A 14,943-nucleotide genomic window follows, 5' to 3' on the forward strand; every position below is an offset into this window, starting at 1 on the left:
ATTTTGTTGTTGTTCACATAGACTAATTTTATTAATTCTTATGTCATAATTTCATTTTGTTGGTGGTATTGAAAATACATGGGAGAGAACATTTACACCACCTCAAACAACCTCCGCATGTACAATTCAGTGACATTATTACATTCTTCAAGTTGTGCAACCATTCTCACCCTCCTCTTCCAAAATGTTCTTCCCTCTTTAACATAAACTCACTGCCCCCCAAGTTTCCTATCTAATCTTTTGAATTGCTGTTGTCAATTTGACCCCACATATTTATTCTTTTTAAAGTTAAGTTTACTGAGGTGTAATATACATGCAATAAAATTCACCCTTTTAAAGCAGATAGTTCAGTGAGTATCAACAAATGTATACAGCCATGTAAAGACTGCCATAACCGACGTATCGCTGGATGCTGAAATTTAGCAAAGCATTTTTGGTGTCCAAAAAAAAAAATTTTTTTTTTTTTTTTAGTAGGATGACCACGTAGACTTTTCTGTCTTGATCTATCTAGTGTGAAGGCTCACTTCTCTGACACGGAACTGAGCTTATATTCCTGTGATGTACCCGCTTGATCATGGTATCTATTTATTGTACCACTATATTCTATTTGATGGTATTTTATTGAAGGGTTTTGCATCAATATTCATGAGCACGATTGATCTGTCTAGTGTATACTCATACGTGCATATGTGCTATCTTTGTGATACTCTGGTATTAAGATCCTCTTGGCACCCTAAAAAAAAAAAACAAAAAAGTAGAAGTTTGTCCTTTTTTCTGTACTCAGAAAAAAGCTGAAAGAGCAGTGTAAACATTCATCCAGGTTTACATGGGATAGTCCTGGTTTATATGTATTGGCCCAATTAAAGCCCCTTTTAGTAAATTCTTAAGGATCCCTAGTGGCACGGTGGTTAAGTACTTGGCTGCTAACCAAAAGGTGGGCAGTTCAAACCCATCCAGCAGCACTGTAAGAGAAAAGACCTGCAATCTGCTTCCATAAACAAATGCTATGGGGCAGATCTACTCTGTCCTATAGGGTTGCTATGGGTCAGGATCGACTCGAAGGCAGTGGGTTCAGTAAATTATATGATCACCCTACTTAATAATATGAACATCCTTGAATGTTGGAGGAATTCACTGAGGCCATTGGAGGCTGGCATTTGGAATTTAGGGAGCACCTTTTGACAACTTTTCCATTTCTTTCAGCATTACTGATTTAAGTTCTCTCTCCTGGGGAGCCACTTTGATTTAGTAAACGTTCTTAGAAATACTACCCATTTCATCTATACAGAACCCTGGTGGTGCAGTGGTTAAGAGCTCAGCTGCTCACCAAAAGGTCAGCAGTTGAGATCCACCAGGTGCTCCTTGGAAATCCTGTGAGGCAGTTCTACACTGTCCTATAGGGTCGCTGTGAGTCAGAATCGACTTGACAGCAACAGGTCTGGTTTGGTTTGGTTTGCATCTATACGCAGAGAGTTTCACACAGTACCTCACAATACTTTGTTTGGTTATTTCTTCTCTTGATCCCTAGTTTTGTCGATTTTTACTTTTATTGGTAATAAAATAAGTTTCCTTCACTGTACAAAGTTTAAAAAAATACAGACACATAGGGAAAGTTGGAAATTATCCACAAATCTCATTGCCCGGAAATAATTATTATTGACATTGCCATGTAAAATATTCCAGACTTTTATTTATCTACATACCTACCTACCTGCCTACACACACACTCAGCAGGCTTATTCACCTGCCTTTTCTATATTATATGTTGTGACCATCCTTCCCATATCAATAAATATAGATTTACATGTTCAATTCCAAGGGCTGTGAAGCTTGGTTATGAGATGACCTTCTTAAATTCCTGACAACGGGGAATAGATAGACAGGTTATTCACTCATTTAGCCACTCATTTTTACTGCTTTTAACAACGCTGCAGTGAATATTATTTAATACACATCTTTGCATGCTCTTCAATCTGTAACTATCAGAGAGGTAAAAGCAGAACTGCTAAGTCAAAGATGAGACTCATAGCAGCCCCATGCGACAGAGTCAACTGCCCCATAGGGTTTTCTAGGCTGTAATCTTTACAGGAGCAGATTGTCAGGTCTTTCTCCAGAAGAGCTGCTGGCTGGGTTTGAACCACCAACCTTTCAGTTAGCAGCCAAATGCTTAACCATTACAGCACCAGGCCTCCTAAGTCAAAGATTAAAAAAAAAAAAAAAAGTCAAAGATAGATACATTTAAAAACTTTAAAACTTTTTTTTCCCTTACAAGAAATACATGTGCATATTTCTTATCTTTAAAAATATTGACAAAGAACAAAACAAAGTTTTGTTGCAATCTAGCATGCACTTAACATTCTGTCATATACATCCATCAATTCCCAGTGCACACACATTTTCTGTAGCCATAAATGAGCCTATACTATACATACTGGTTGGTAAGTCACCGTATCATGTCCTCTTTTCCTACATAGTATCATTCTACATAGCTAACAAGGTATTCGCTGGATACAAAATATTTCAGGTGTTTCTAATTGTTTACATTATAAACAACGCTACAATGAATATCCTTGTTCTTTATTTTTGGTCCCCTTGCCCAAAAGTCTCCTTAGGCTAAATTCCTGGAGGTAGAGCTGCTAGATCAGAGGATATGGACTTCAAGGCTTTTGATGAAGACATCATCCTTGTGAAAGTTTACATCAGGCAGCATTCCAAACAGTAAGATAGCCCTAGATGGTATCATTCTCTTAGATAAACCTAGATAACAAAATTGGCACTTTTTTTTTTTATTATTTTAAAATTGCTAACAAGTTCAACATTCTTTTCATATGCTTTTTGGCCCTTCACAATAATATGTTAGCAGCTCACTTTAAAGGTCTGTTTTTATCTATACATAAAATAGTAATAATATGTTCAATTATTTCTTAAATCTTAGTTCCTGTTTTGCTGGGGAATTAAAAAGAACCAAGATACTTTACACTTTTAGAAACAGCTCTGGAGCTCTGGCTGAAATTTTGCTCTACATTTGTTCCAAGTATGGGAGAACCATGATTTCCATGTTGTATCAATATAAATACGTACGAGGCAGGGGTGTCACTGGAGGGGTTCAGACCTCACCGTTGACACTGTCAGAGGGGGTAACACCAAAATGACACCTACAAAAATTTTCCTGCTGTGTTTCCACAGAAATTTATTATTTTTATAAAAATTTTCCTGTAGTTAGTTATAACAACAAAAACATTTTTCGTAAGCCCAGCTCACATGTATCAATATACCTACAAGACTAAAACTCTATGGTGATTTACTTTTGGACCCTTCTAACGCGCTCGGGCCAGAGCTGTCATTATTACCCAGTTACGATAACGCTTCGAATCACGTGCTTTCGGGCGCTGGCGATACAAGCACAGGCTGTTGTTATCACTGCTGCCGGTGTTTTTACGGTCGCTGATTTTGTCAAATTTTCTGATGTTTTAGCTAGAATGTTGTGGTCCTTAGTATGCGAGGGTGACACCAACCCCAGTGACGTCACTGGTACCAAGATATCGTTACAAAATGTTTTTGCTAGAGCATGGAATTCAACATTCTTTGGAGAGCACAGGTACCTCACCAAATCTTATCTCTAACTGCTTCATGGAATGAATTTTCAAAATGATGCTAAATAGAAACTCTGCTTCACCACAACGTCAACATCTGTAATGCTCAAAACACTAAAAATTAGGTGTGCAATTTACTTGGTTCTTTCATTTTTAAATAAGCACTCATTAGGAACAACTGCACCTGATTTTCTTTGGAGCAAAAGCATGGTGCATGCTCACTTCTTCTTCTTCTTTTTTTTTAATCAGTTAAGGACAAATGACCCACAAGTGAATTTCACCTTAAGAGCGGAGATTGCAGCATGCCACTCAAGTAATCCTTTAAAACCAATATTCAGAATCTCTACTCCAAAAGGCAGTGGATTTGCACAGGCCTTCCCCACTTTTTTTAACCCTGGTTTTACTAGCAAATTCACACGCCTAACACATGTAAAGTACTCCAGCGCTTTCAATAACTATCATTAGAGGAATCAAAGTAATACTTGCAAGTTCAAACATAAAATTACATCTGTTGGCTGCATCAAAGTTTCTGATTAAGAGATGCCACTAAGAGATGATATCAGAATGGCAAGTGGAAGAAAAGATTTACTTTATCAAATATAACTAGAATAAATTCTCAGCCTGTCCTACCATTATTAGTTTTGTTTTGGTAAATTATTGCCTAATTTACCTGACCCTGCAATGTTTGATAATATATATAATGTAACTTACAGGATTATATGGTAGGATTAATGAAAACCCAGCAAAATAAATGCTTATATTAAAGTATTCAATAGAAAGATACTCAAGCTGTAGAGGACCACAGTACTTGTTGTTGACTTTGACTCACCGCCACCCGATGTGTTCAAGAGTAGAACTGCTCCACAAGCCTTTTTTTGGCTGTAATCTTTATTTAATCTTTATGGTGCCACTGGGTGAATTCAAACTGCCAACCTTTAGGTTTGTAGGTGAGCACCACCCAGGGATCTAGAGGCCTATAAACTCTAACTCATTGCCATTAGTCAATTCCAACTCATAGCGACCCTATAAGACAGAGTAGAACTGTCCCATGGAGTTTTCAAGGAGCAGCTGATGGATTCAAACTGCCAACCTTTCAGTTGGCGGAGTTCTTAACCACTGTGCTACCGGGGGTCCCTAGGGGACTATAAACCCCTCCCTTCAAAAAAAAACCCATTACCATCAAGTCAGTTCTGACTTGACCATACAGGAAAGAGTAGAACTGCCCTCAAAGGGTTTCCAAGGAGCAGCTGGTGGATTCAAAGTGCCAACCTTTTGGTTAGCAGCCAAGCTCTTAACCACTGCACCACCAGGGCTCTGAGAGGGTTATGGTTGTACTTTAAGGAAAGAATGTTTATTATTATACAAATGCAGTGACTTCAATGAGAGATCTTACCCTCCCAGCTCATTCAGTAAACTATATACAACCACCCATTGCCACTGAGTTGATTCCAACTCCTAGCAACCCTAAAGGAGAGAACAGAAGTGCCCCATGGGGTTTCCGAGGCTGTAAATCTTTACGGGAGTAGACTGCCACATCTTTCTCCCTCAGAGCAGCTGGTGGGTTTGAACTGCCAACTTTTCAGTTAGTAGTCAAGTACTTGAACCACTGCACCACCAAGGCTCCTTCATTGAACTATGTTATTTTTGTTGGGTGCTGTAGAGCCAATTCTGACTCCGAGCAACTCTATAGGATGGAGTAGAACTGCCCTGTAGGGTTTCCCATGCTGTAATCTTTGTAAGTAGATCACCAGGTCTTTCTCTTTCATTGAACTAATTGTCCCCCAGATATAAAAGATTCCAAACCTAGTGTAAGAGACGATTAAAAATCACACGCTGGGAAAATAAGCTGAACCTGAGAAATGGAACGGCCAACCTGTGTAATTAATAGTGCTGTGAATTCAGCCACAATAGATGGGATTAATGACTAAATAGTCCCCCAAATAACCCAGTGGTTAGCTCCTGAATGCAAAGAACAAATGAACATTAAACAACATCATAATAAACAGAAAAAAAATGAAGTTGTCAACAATTTCATTCTACTTAGATCAACAATCAATGCCCACTGAAACAGCTGTTAAAAAATCAAACACATTGCACTGGGCAAATCTGCTGCCAAAGACCTCTTTAAAAAAAAAAAAAATGCCATCAAGTCAATTTTAACTCATAGCGACCCTTATAGGACAGGGTAGAACTGCTCCATAGGGTTTCCAAGGACCACCTGGTAGATCCTAACTGCCGAACTTTTGGTTAGCAGTTGTAGCTCTTAACCTTAGAGTTATAAAAAACAAAGATACCATTTTAATAACTAAGATATGCTTGATCCAAGCCATGGTCTTTTTACCTGCCTCACATGTGTGCAGAAGCTGGATAATAAAAAAGGAAGGAAAAAGAATTGACGCATTCAAACATGGTGGCAAAGAATACTGAATATACCATGGACTGGCAAAAGGATAAACAAATCAGACTTAGAAGAAATACAACCAGAATGTTCCTTACAAGTGAGGACCGCAAGACGTCAACTCACTGACTTTGGGCACATCACTAGGAAAGACCAATCACTAGAAAAAGGACATCTTGGTTGGTAAAGAAGAGGGTCAGTGAAAACAGGAAAACCCCTCCATGCGATGGATTGACACAACAGTCTCAACAATGGACTCAAACATACCAACGATCACGAAGATGGCGCAGGACTGGGCAACTTTTCCTTCTGTTATATTATACTTAAGGTCGCTATGAGTTGCAGCAACTAATGACAACAAAAAATGGAGTCTTTTATTGTTGAGGTTAAGGTAAAACCTGAAATATTATCAAAGAGCAGCTGACCTTAAAGAGAATTAAAAACCATGACGTCTTCTGAAAGTACACTAAAACAAAGGTAGCAATAAAAAGGAGGGGGGTGGGGCTTAAGAGAGATAGCTACAAAAGAAGAAAGATGCAAATATCAAAGTGTCATCAGCATTTCTGAAGAAGAAGGTGTCCTGAACCAGGCGCTCGGAGCGTCATCTCTCTGGCAGACACGTATGTAAGAGAACAAGCCCGATACCCTGGTTGGCACCGTCTCGTAAAACTAGGCCTGCACAGCATTCATCCTCATAGGGTCGCTAGGAGTCTGAATTGACTCAACAGCAGTTTTTTGTTTTGTTTTTAATTCTCATCCTCACTTAGGAAACCACTGGATGTTATCACAAGAGTTCAAGGAGCTTTGTCAATTCCCAAGAAGACAACACACCACCTCACCGCCATAATTATCACAGCACACCGAGTGGTTTTCACTTTGAGTGCAAAGTGATAAAGTGGCATTTTTCTTCGTCAGTCTCTCTGATGACTCTGAGTAGCATAATCAATTCGCCAGGGTCTAATCAGCCTTGGGAAATGATGATACAGCTTAGAAACGACAAAGCTGCAGAGCGTGGTAAAAATAAAACAAAACCCTTCAATAACCTCCCCACACAGGCAGTATTATACCAGGGCTCCTCGGCAGGGCTACGCTGATCTTGCCTACTTTCTCAGCCTCCTCTAAGACCATGGCTCTGATCATCATTGTGGTCATCAACAACTGCTATTTGTTAAGTGCTTTTCACGTGTCAGGCATTTTATTTGAGTTCTCTCGTTTAGAACTCACAACAACTCATAGGGTAGCTAGAATTGTGTTCTCTTTACTTCATGAAGTGGTGGACTAAGGCACAGAAAGGCTAAAGGCTTTGCCTCACTGCATCTCCCCGTGGGTCTCTCAAGTCAGTTGGACTGACATATTTGCAGCTCTTGAAATGTGGCATGCTTTTTACACACCTTCACTCATATTGGCTTTGCCCATTAAACTGTCCAACTTTTTCTCATCTGATCATCTCCTTACTGATCTTTCAAGATTCAGCTTAGGCTGAGCCTCCTTTGAGAGACCATCCCAGATACTCCAGTCCATCCCAGGAAAAGTTAGATACTCTCCTCTGTGTTTCTATTGCTCTGGGTGGTGCAAACAGTTAACATGCTTGGCTGCTAACCAAAAGGTTGCAGGTTCCAGCCCACCCAGAGGTGCCTTGGAAGAAAGGCCTGGTGATCTACTTCCAAAAAATCAGCCGTTGAACACCCTACGGAACACAGTTCTACTCTCGTACACATGAGGGCTGCCATGAGTTAGAATCAACTCAATGGCAGGTGGGTGTTGTTTTGTTTTGTTTTGTTTTAACCTACTCAGACATCATATGAGAATTGGGTCTGTTCATAAATCTCTTCCCTACTGGGCTACAAGAAACCCTGGTGGCTCAGTAGTGAAAGGTTGGCGGTTCAAATCCATAAGGCACTCCGCAGGAGAAGGATGTGGCAGCCTGCTTATGTAAAGATTACAGCCTTGGAAGTCCTATGGGGCAGCTCTACTGTCCTACAGGGTCACTATGAGTTGGAATCGACTCAGTGGCAATAGGTTTACTGGGCTATGGGCCCTCTGGTAGGGAACACCAAGGTCCTTGCACTAGGCCACACAGAATTCCACTACACAACTCCAGGGGGGCACCACTCACACAGATGACAGAGAGATGTGAATGGCAACCCTGGAGTTATATGGTATGGCAGCTCTAAGGACGGTACCCCCATTGCCTTCCAAAGACTCGGGCCCAGAATGTGTACTCATAAACACTAAGTAACTGGTTAAGCTCCACAGTAAAAGTGAAACTGAGCTTAAGCTTTGAACAACCCCCCAACCAATTTATTATTCTCCAGACTAGCACTTCATAAGGTAAAGTCCAAATAACACCGGCAACCCAAAGACAAGTGCAAGATTTGTCACCTAGAATAAGCCCACTGGGGACATCACCGCCTTACCTCTTCCACATTAGCTTCTTGTACACCTGTTCCAAATGCTAACGGTAAACTGTGAAGAGTTCCCTCTAAGTCTGCGATAATGGCCTAATTCATCCGCGAATGGATGTGGCATTTCCACCAGAGATGCGAATAAGTACAGTGCGAGCCAGAGAGAAAAATCTACCCCAAAGAGCAGACTGAAATGCAAACTAACACAGTCCAATTTTTCTATTTTAATGAGCATGTTCACAAGGACATTATGGTTCTCTATTCAGAAAGGCAACATTCCACCACTTTCAACCACCTGCTCAGCAGAGGGAAGGAAACTGCACACTCAACTTTGGCCAACATTATGATATATTTAATTAGAGATAAAAGGCATTAAGCTTAGGCAATGCATTCCTATTTCTTTAGAAGGAAACAGTTTCTAACTTTCAATGGAAGGGAACACGTCCTGGGGTAAAAGAACTTTTTCTGTGTAACCAGTGCTAAGAAATCCCCAGGGCTTTGACCTGGAAGCTCCGCTGAAACCTGAATAGCAACAGGCAAGCTTCCACTGACAGGTGGCAGCTGTGCATGAGGTGTACTGACCAGGAATCGAACCCAGGCCTCCCACATGGAAGGTAAGAATTCTACCACTGAGCCTCCGCTGCCTCCCTGAGCCCCAATTCTTTCGGTTGACTTCTGCCTTCCATTCACCGCCAGCCACCTAACTCAGGGTGGGACAAGCAACAGAGCGACAAAGATTACTAGCACTGATATTATGGGTAAAAACTACAAAAGCTCAGGGAAATGGCAATACAGTAGACAGAATAATCATCCCTCAAAGATGTCCATGCTCGAATTTCTGCAGCCTGTGACTATGTTATATTACACGATAAGGGGGAATTAAGATTGCTAGTCAGCTGACCTTAAGGAGATTATCTTGGATTATCTGGGTGGGCCCAATGTACATAATCACAAAAACCCATTGCTGTCAAGTAGATTCTTCCTCAAAGTGACCCTATAGGAGAGAGGAGAACTGCCCCCATAGAGTTTCCAAAGAAGCCTACCACATCTTTCTCCTGCGGAGTGGCTGGGTGGGTTAACCATTGTGCCACCAGAGCTCCTTATGTAATCACAAAAAGGGTCTTTTAAATAGAAGTGGGAGGCAGAGCAGTCTGTGTCAGAGTGATGTGTTATGAAGACGACTCAACCGGGAATTGCTGGCTTGAAGATGGAAGCTGTCACAAGCCGAGGAATGCAGCTGGCCTCTAGAACACGGAGAAGGCAAGAAAACAGGGTCTTTCCTAGGGCCTCCAGAAGGAACAAAGTCCTGGTGACACACTGATTTTAGCCCAGGGAGCCCAATCTCTGATTTCTAACCTCCAGAAACACCAGATACTATAATGTGTTGCTTTAAGCTGCTAAGTCTGTGGTCATTTGGTACAGCAGCAATTTCACCTCAGAGACCAACTATTCCTGTAATAAATAATCAAATATGCAAACATGTAACAAAGCGTGTGAACATTCATTCCGCAAAGGAGAGCCAGGAGCTCGTGCAGACGATCACGTCGGATAGGGCTATTCCCTTCTCTGCCCTCACCTAAGCTAAGCTGTTATGACATAAGTGCCGTCCAGTCGGTTCTGACTCATAGTGACCCCATGTACAACAGAACGAAACACTGCCTGGTCCTGGTTGTTATGCCTGAGTGGTTAAAGCGCTTGGCTGCCCATGGAAAGGTTGGCAGTTTGAACTGAGCAGCAGAAGAAAGATGTGGCAGTCTGCTTCCATAAAGATTACAGCCTTGGAAGCCCTACGGATCAGTTCTACTCTGTCCTACAGGGTTGCTGTGAGTCGGAATTGACTCGACGGCAAGGGGGGTTCTGGAGGTAGAAAATGTCAATGGGAAAATTTGAGGATAAAACTCTTTAGAATGTCTTGAAATTTTTTTTTTTAATATATATATTTTTGCGTAGCTGTCTGTGTGGCCACGGCCTCTGGGCTGGGATGAACTGCGCTCGCGGTGGAGGTAGGGCAGCCGAGCCGGAGCCGTGGCCGGCACTGTTGTTGCAGTCGGACTGACCATCGCTGCCACAGGATTTGCAGGCCATTATGTTTTGCAAGCCATGAAGCATGTGGAGCCTCAAGTAAAACAAGTCTTTCAAAGTCTACCAAAATCTGCCTTCAGTGGGGGCTATTACAGAGGTGGATTTGAACCCAAAATGACAAAACGGGGAGCAGCATTGATACTGTGTGTAAGCCCCACTGCCAATAAAGGAAAAATCAGAGATGCTCATCGACGAATTATGCTCTTCAATCACCCAGACAAGGGAGGATCACCTTATATAGCAGCCAAAATCAATGAAGCTAAAGACTTATTAGAAGGTCAAGCTAAAAAATGAATTTTAAAGTACATACTAGTTTATGTATATGAATGAGTCTGACTTTTTATAATAAAATACCTCAAAGCTTTGATTTTTAAAAATGATTTAGCACAAAGTAAAAAATATATATATATATATATTTTTAAAAAGCCTCTTTAGAATGGTTTAGATGAAGCCAGACAAAACATGGCTAGGATAATACATTGTTGACGTTGTCGGGTGCTGTCGAGTCGATTTTCTACTCATAGCGACCTCCCGTGACGGAGCAGAAGCAAGGCACAGTACTATAGCCTTTAGTTACCTCCGGCTAGTCAGCACTTGAAGTGTGGCTAGTGCAACTCAGGAACTGAAGTTTTTATTTTATTAAATTGTAATTAAGTTAAATGTCAATTTAAAAAAACGATGCTTGTTTCAGTTATTGGGGAATATTTTAGCATGCTTGGAACAACTTGGATATGTGAGACTACTTTTCCAACTACATTGTATTAAATCAAAGCTAGATCAAGCATTTCTGATAAAAATCTAGTGTCTGAATTGACATGTTTGGTTTTTATAACTGTAAAATACACACCAAATTTGGAAGATTTCATATGAAAAAAAGAATATAAAGTATCTCATTAACATTTTTATATTACTTACATGTTAAATGATATCTTAAAATATGTTGGGTTAAATAAAATACATCAATTAAAATTAATTTGCCTGTTTGTTTACTTTTTTAATGTAACAACTATAAAATTTAAAACTACTGACAAGAATCTAATAACCAACATATATTTAAAACTTTGACTACTTAACAACCAAAAGACAAATTAGCCAATCATAAAATGGGCAACAGACTTTAATAGACTTTTCACCAAACAGGATATTCAAATGGCCAGTGAACACATGAAAAGATGCTCAGACAGAACCTTAGGGAGCAGTGAGTTTATGTTAACGGGGTAGGAACAACTCAGAGAAGTGGGGTGAGAATGGTTACACAACTCGAAGAATGTAATCAGTGTCACCAAATTGTACATGCAGAAACTATTCAAATAAAAAAGAGGATGCGGACAGATTGTGAGAAATGTAATGAATGTCACTGAACAATTTGTGTGGAAATTGTCAAATGGGAACCTAACTTGCTGTGTAAATTTTCACCAAAAACTCAATAAAACATTATTTTAAAAAAATTAAAATTGCATATATGGCTCTCATATTTCTTTCGGACAGTGTATTCTAGTGGGATAAATTGAGACACCAAATCCAAACCCACTGCCATCAAGTCAATTCCGACTCATAGCGACCCTATGGGACATAGCAGACCCCCCCATGGGGTTACCAAGGAGCTCCTGGTAGATTCCAACTGCTGACTTTTTGGTTTGCAGCCAAGCTCTTAACTGCTGCGCCACATGTGTATTTTAAACTAAAATTCTAGAAAATGGAAACAGGCAAAAAGATGAGTTATTTGTTTGGTTTAAAGTAGAAGTTATAGAGGAAACACAGGCAGAATAACATATGCACAAATCATCAGAATTCTCAAAGTATATAACAAGGTCAAAGATAAAAGACAATTATTTCCCAATTTTGTTTGTTTTTCATCACTTAGAATAGCAAGGATGATTAGGACAAAAAAATGCTGTAAAAAAGCTACTCTTCTCAATTCGCCCTGTTGAACTTGCACATAAAAACCTTAAACCCAGAATGAGTACCCAGAGTCAAAAGCAGCTACTAAACATTTTTAGAAATCTATTTTTTTCCCACAAATGTGCCAAGCTGACAAAATCAACAGACAAGCAATTCACACTCTTTGCATTAAATGTCTAATTCAAGCTCTCCCATTCCTTGGTTTTGGTAACTGGAAACAGATCTGCTATGAATTTCTAGAACTAATATAGTGAAACCTGAGAGCCAGAACTCCATGGGACTGCCTTGTTTTAATGAGTCTCACAAGTTTTCCACCTCTGACAGGGTGCAGCCTTACCACTTTTCTATAGCTCATTTTAATGGAAAATATTTGCATTTTCCTTCTCTGACAGGTTTCCACCTTACACAGGTTCCAGCCTTTGCAGGTTTATACTGTATTACAAAATGAAGAGAGACAGAAAACCAAAAACCAAACCTGTCACCACTGAGTCGATTCTAACTCATAGCGACCCCACAGGACAGAGTAGAACTGCCCCATACGGTTTCCAAGGAGCACCTGGTGGATTCGAACTGCTGACCTTTTTGTCAGCAGCCGTAGCTCTTAACTAGGGCTCCTTATTTCATAAGAAGAGAGCTAGAATTTTAAAAATGGTATGTTGGACACAAAAACCAATCTCCTCCTCTGCTAGGCAGGGTAGGGTTTCTGAGAGAGACAGAGCCTTACAAAATATTTATGTAAAATACCACATGGCCAAAAAAGGCCCCCAAAAAATTCCCTGGAATTTGGTCTTCGCGGTAAGGCCATTTATCTAACCTCTTGCTCCATGCGTTTCTTTCTGTGTGCACAACAGGAGTGGGTCTACACTGCTCACACCCTCATGTCGGAAGACTGATCAAAGATGCCACATCAAAGTCTACACGGCAACTCAGAGAGCGAGGCCAGCATTCAGAGGCCACCCAGTTGCTCGGAGAAAAGGAGCATTTTGGTGAGGTGACCCAGAGCCTCCCAGAGGTCAGGCAGAGTGAGGTCAGCCTTGTTTTGCACAGCTTTCTGAAGACTTCTGGGTCAGTGGTTGCTAAAGGACAGCAGTTGGCTGGAGCTAAGGTTATCCCCGGATTCATCGCCAGGGATCCGGGCACCTCTATGGCTACACAGACCACCTCTCACTTCCGAGTTCCACGGCTCAAGAACCGAGTTTTCTTACTTAAAAAAATAATCACATGTGATTATGACATTTAGATAAAATGACAGCATACGAACCCCATGTGCAGCGTGACAGCATTTATCCAGGCATCAAAAAAGAAAAACAAAATAATTATCAGTACCCAAGGTGGTTACTTTTTTTTTTTTTTTTTTAAGTTGGTTACCTTTAGTGCTAGGATTATATTCCTTCTTGCTGATGTTGTTGGGGGCCATTGAGTTGATTTCCACTCATAGCAACCCCATGTGACAGAGCACAACCGCCCCATAGAGTTTTCGTGGCTGTAATCTTTACGAGAGGGGATCACCAAGTCTTTCTCCCACAGAGCTGCTGGGTGGGTTTGAACAGCCATCCTTTCATTAGCAGCCCAGTGCTTAACCAAGTCTCCGTATTTCGCAAGTAGAGAGCCAGAATTTTTAAATGGTATTTGTGACACAAAAACCAGCCCCCTCCTCAGCTAGGCATGCTCCTTCCCTGAGACTGCACTGCCAATAATCAGCCCTGAACCACTCTACAAAGAATTCCCACGGTAGCTGGGATAAACCAAAGCCACAGAGCTTAATTTTGAAAGACATTCCCAGGCAGTCCTGTGGGAAGGAGCAGAAGGTTTAGGCACCCTTAAAAGATGCAGGTATTTCAACTCTTAGCCACGAACAGAAGTGTTTCCTAACACCAGTTTCCATCCACGTCAAAGACATTTTCATTTATCCCTGTGAATATATTCAAAAGTTTTGCCACTCTATTATGCAATTGACCCCATCAGCCCACCCAGTCTCCTTAAACCTGTCATTGTTAGTCGCCGTCAAGTCAGCTCTGACTCATAGCGACCCCATACACAACAGAACGAAATGGTGCTGAGTCCTGCATCATCTTCGCCATCTCTGGGATGCCCACGCCCATTGTTGCAGCCACTGTGTACTTTGAGCGCCTTCCAACCTAGGGTGCTCATCTTCCAGAACTCTACCAGACAATATTCTATCACGATCCATAAGGTTTTCATTGGCTAATTGTCAGAAGCAGACCACCAGTCCTTTCTTCCTAGTCTGCCTTAATCTGGAAGTTCCATCGAAACCTGCCCACTGTGGATGTCCCTACTGGTATTTGAAATACCAGTGGCATAGCTTCCAGCATTGTAGCAACACACAAGCCACCACAATAGGACAAACTGTCAGAGGTATGGTTGCCCCTTACCCTGGACTACTTCTTTTGTCACAGTTTTATGACCACCTAACACATTTATTGTTTTATTGTGCATTTATTGTGTTTATTATTGTTCTGTGCTTAGGACGCAAGCTCATTGAGGACAGGGGTCCTTACTTTGCTCACTACTGAGTCCCCATTTCTTCATGACACAATGCCTC

The 14,943-nt window shown here is 41.0% G+C and overlaps 2 protein-coding genes across 6 annotated transcripts in view; one reads left to right on the plus strand and one right to left on the minus strand.

Annotated features, from left to right (window-relative positions):
- PIP5K1B (phosphatidylinositol-4-phosphate 5-kinase type 1 beta) overlaps window positions 1-14,943 on the minus strand; it is a 264,099-nt gene that overhangs the window by 208,442 nt on the left and 40,714 nt on the right. The window lies entirely within an intron of this gene.
- LOC111747795 (mitochondrial import inner membrane translocase subunit TIM14-like) lies at window positions 10,274-10,854 on the plus strand. Its single transcript, XM_064290552.1, has one exon. It carries the CDS (start codon window positions 10,497-10,499, stop codon window positions 10,770-10,772), a length of 276 nt encoding a protein of 91 aa, XP_064146622.1. The 5' UTR covers window positions 10,274-10,496; the 3' UTR covers window positions 10,773-10,854.

Source organism: Loxodonta africana, chromosome 9 (genome assembly GCF_030014295.1).
Source record: "Loxodonta africana isolate mLoxAfr1 chromosome 9, mLoxAfr1.hap2, whole genome shotgun sequence".
In the NCBI taxonomy this organism is placed as follows: Eukaryota; Metazoa; Chordata; class Mammalia; order Proboscidea; family Elephantidae; genus Loxodonta; species Loxodonta africana.

What these genes read in the sequence shown, in the direction of transcription:
- LOC111747795 (XM_064290552.1), top strand. Translation starts at nt 10,497, where the DNA reads ATGAAGCATGTGGAGCCTCAAGTAAAACAAGTCTTTCAAAGTCTACCA.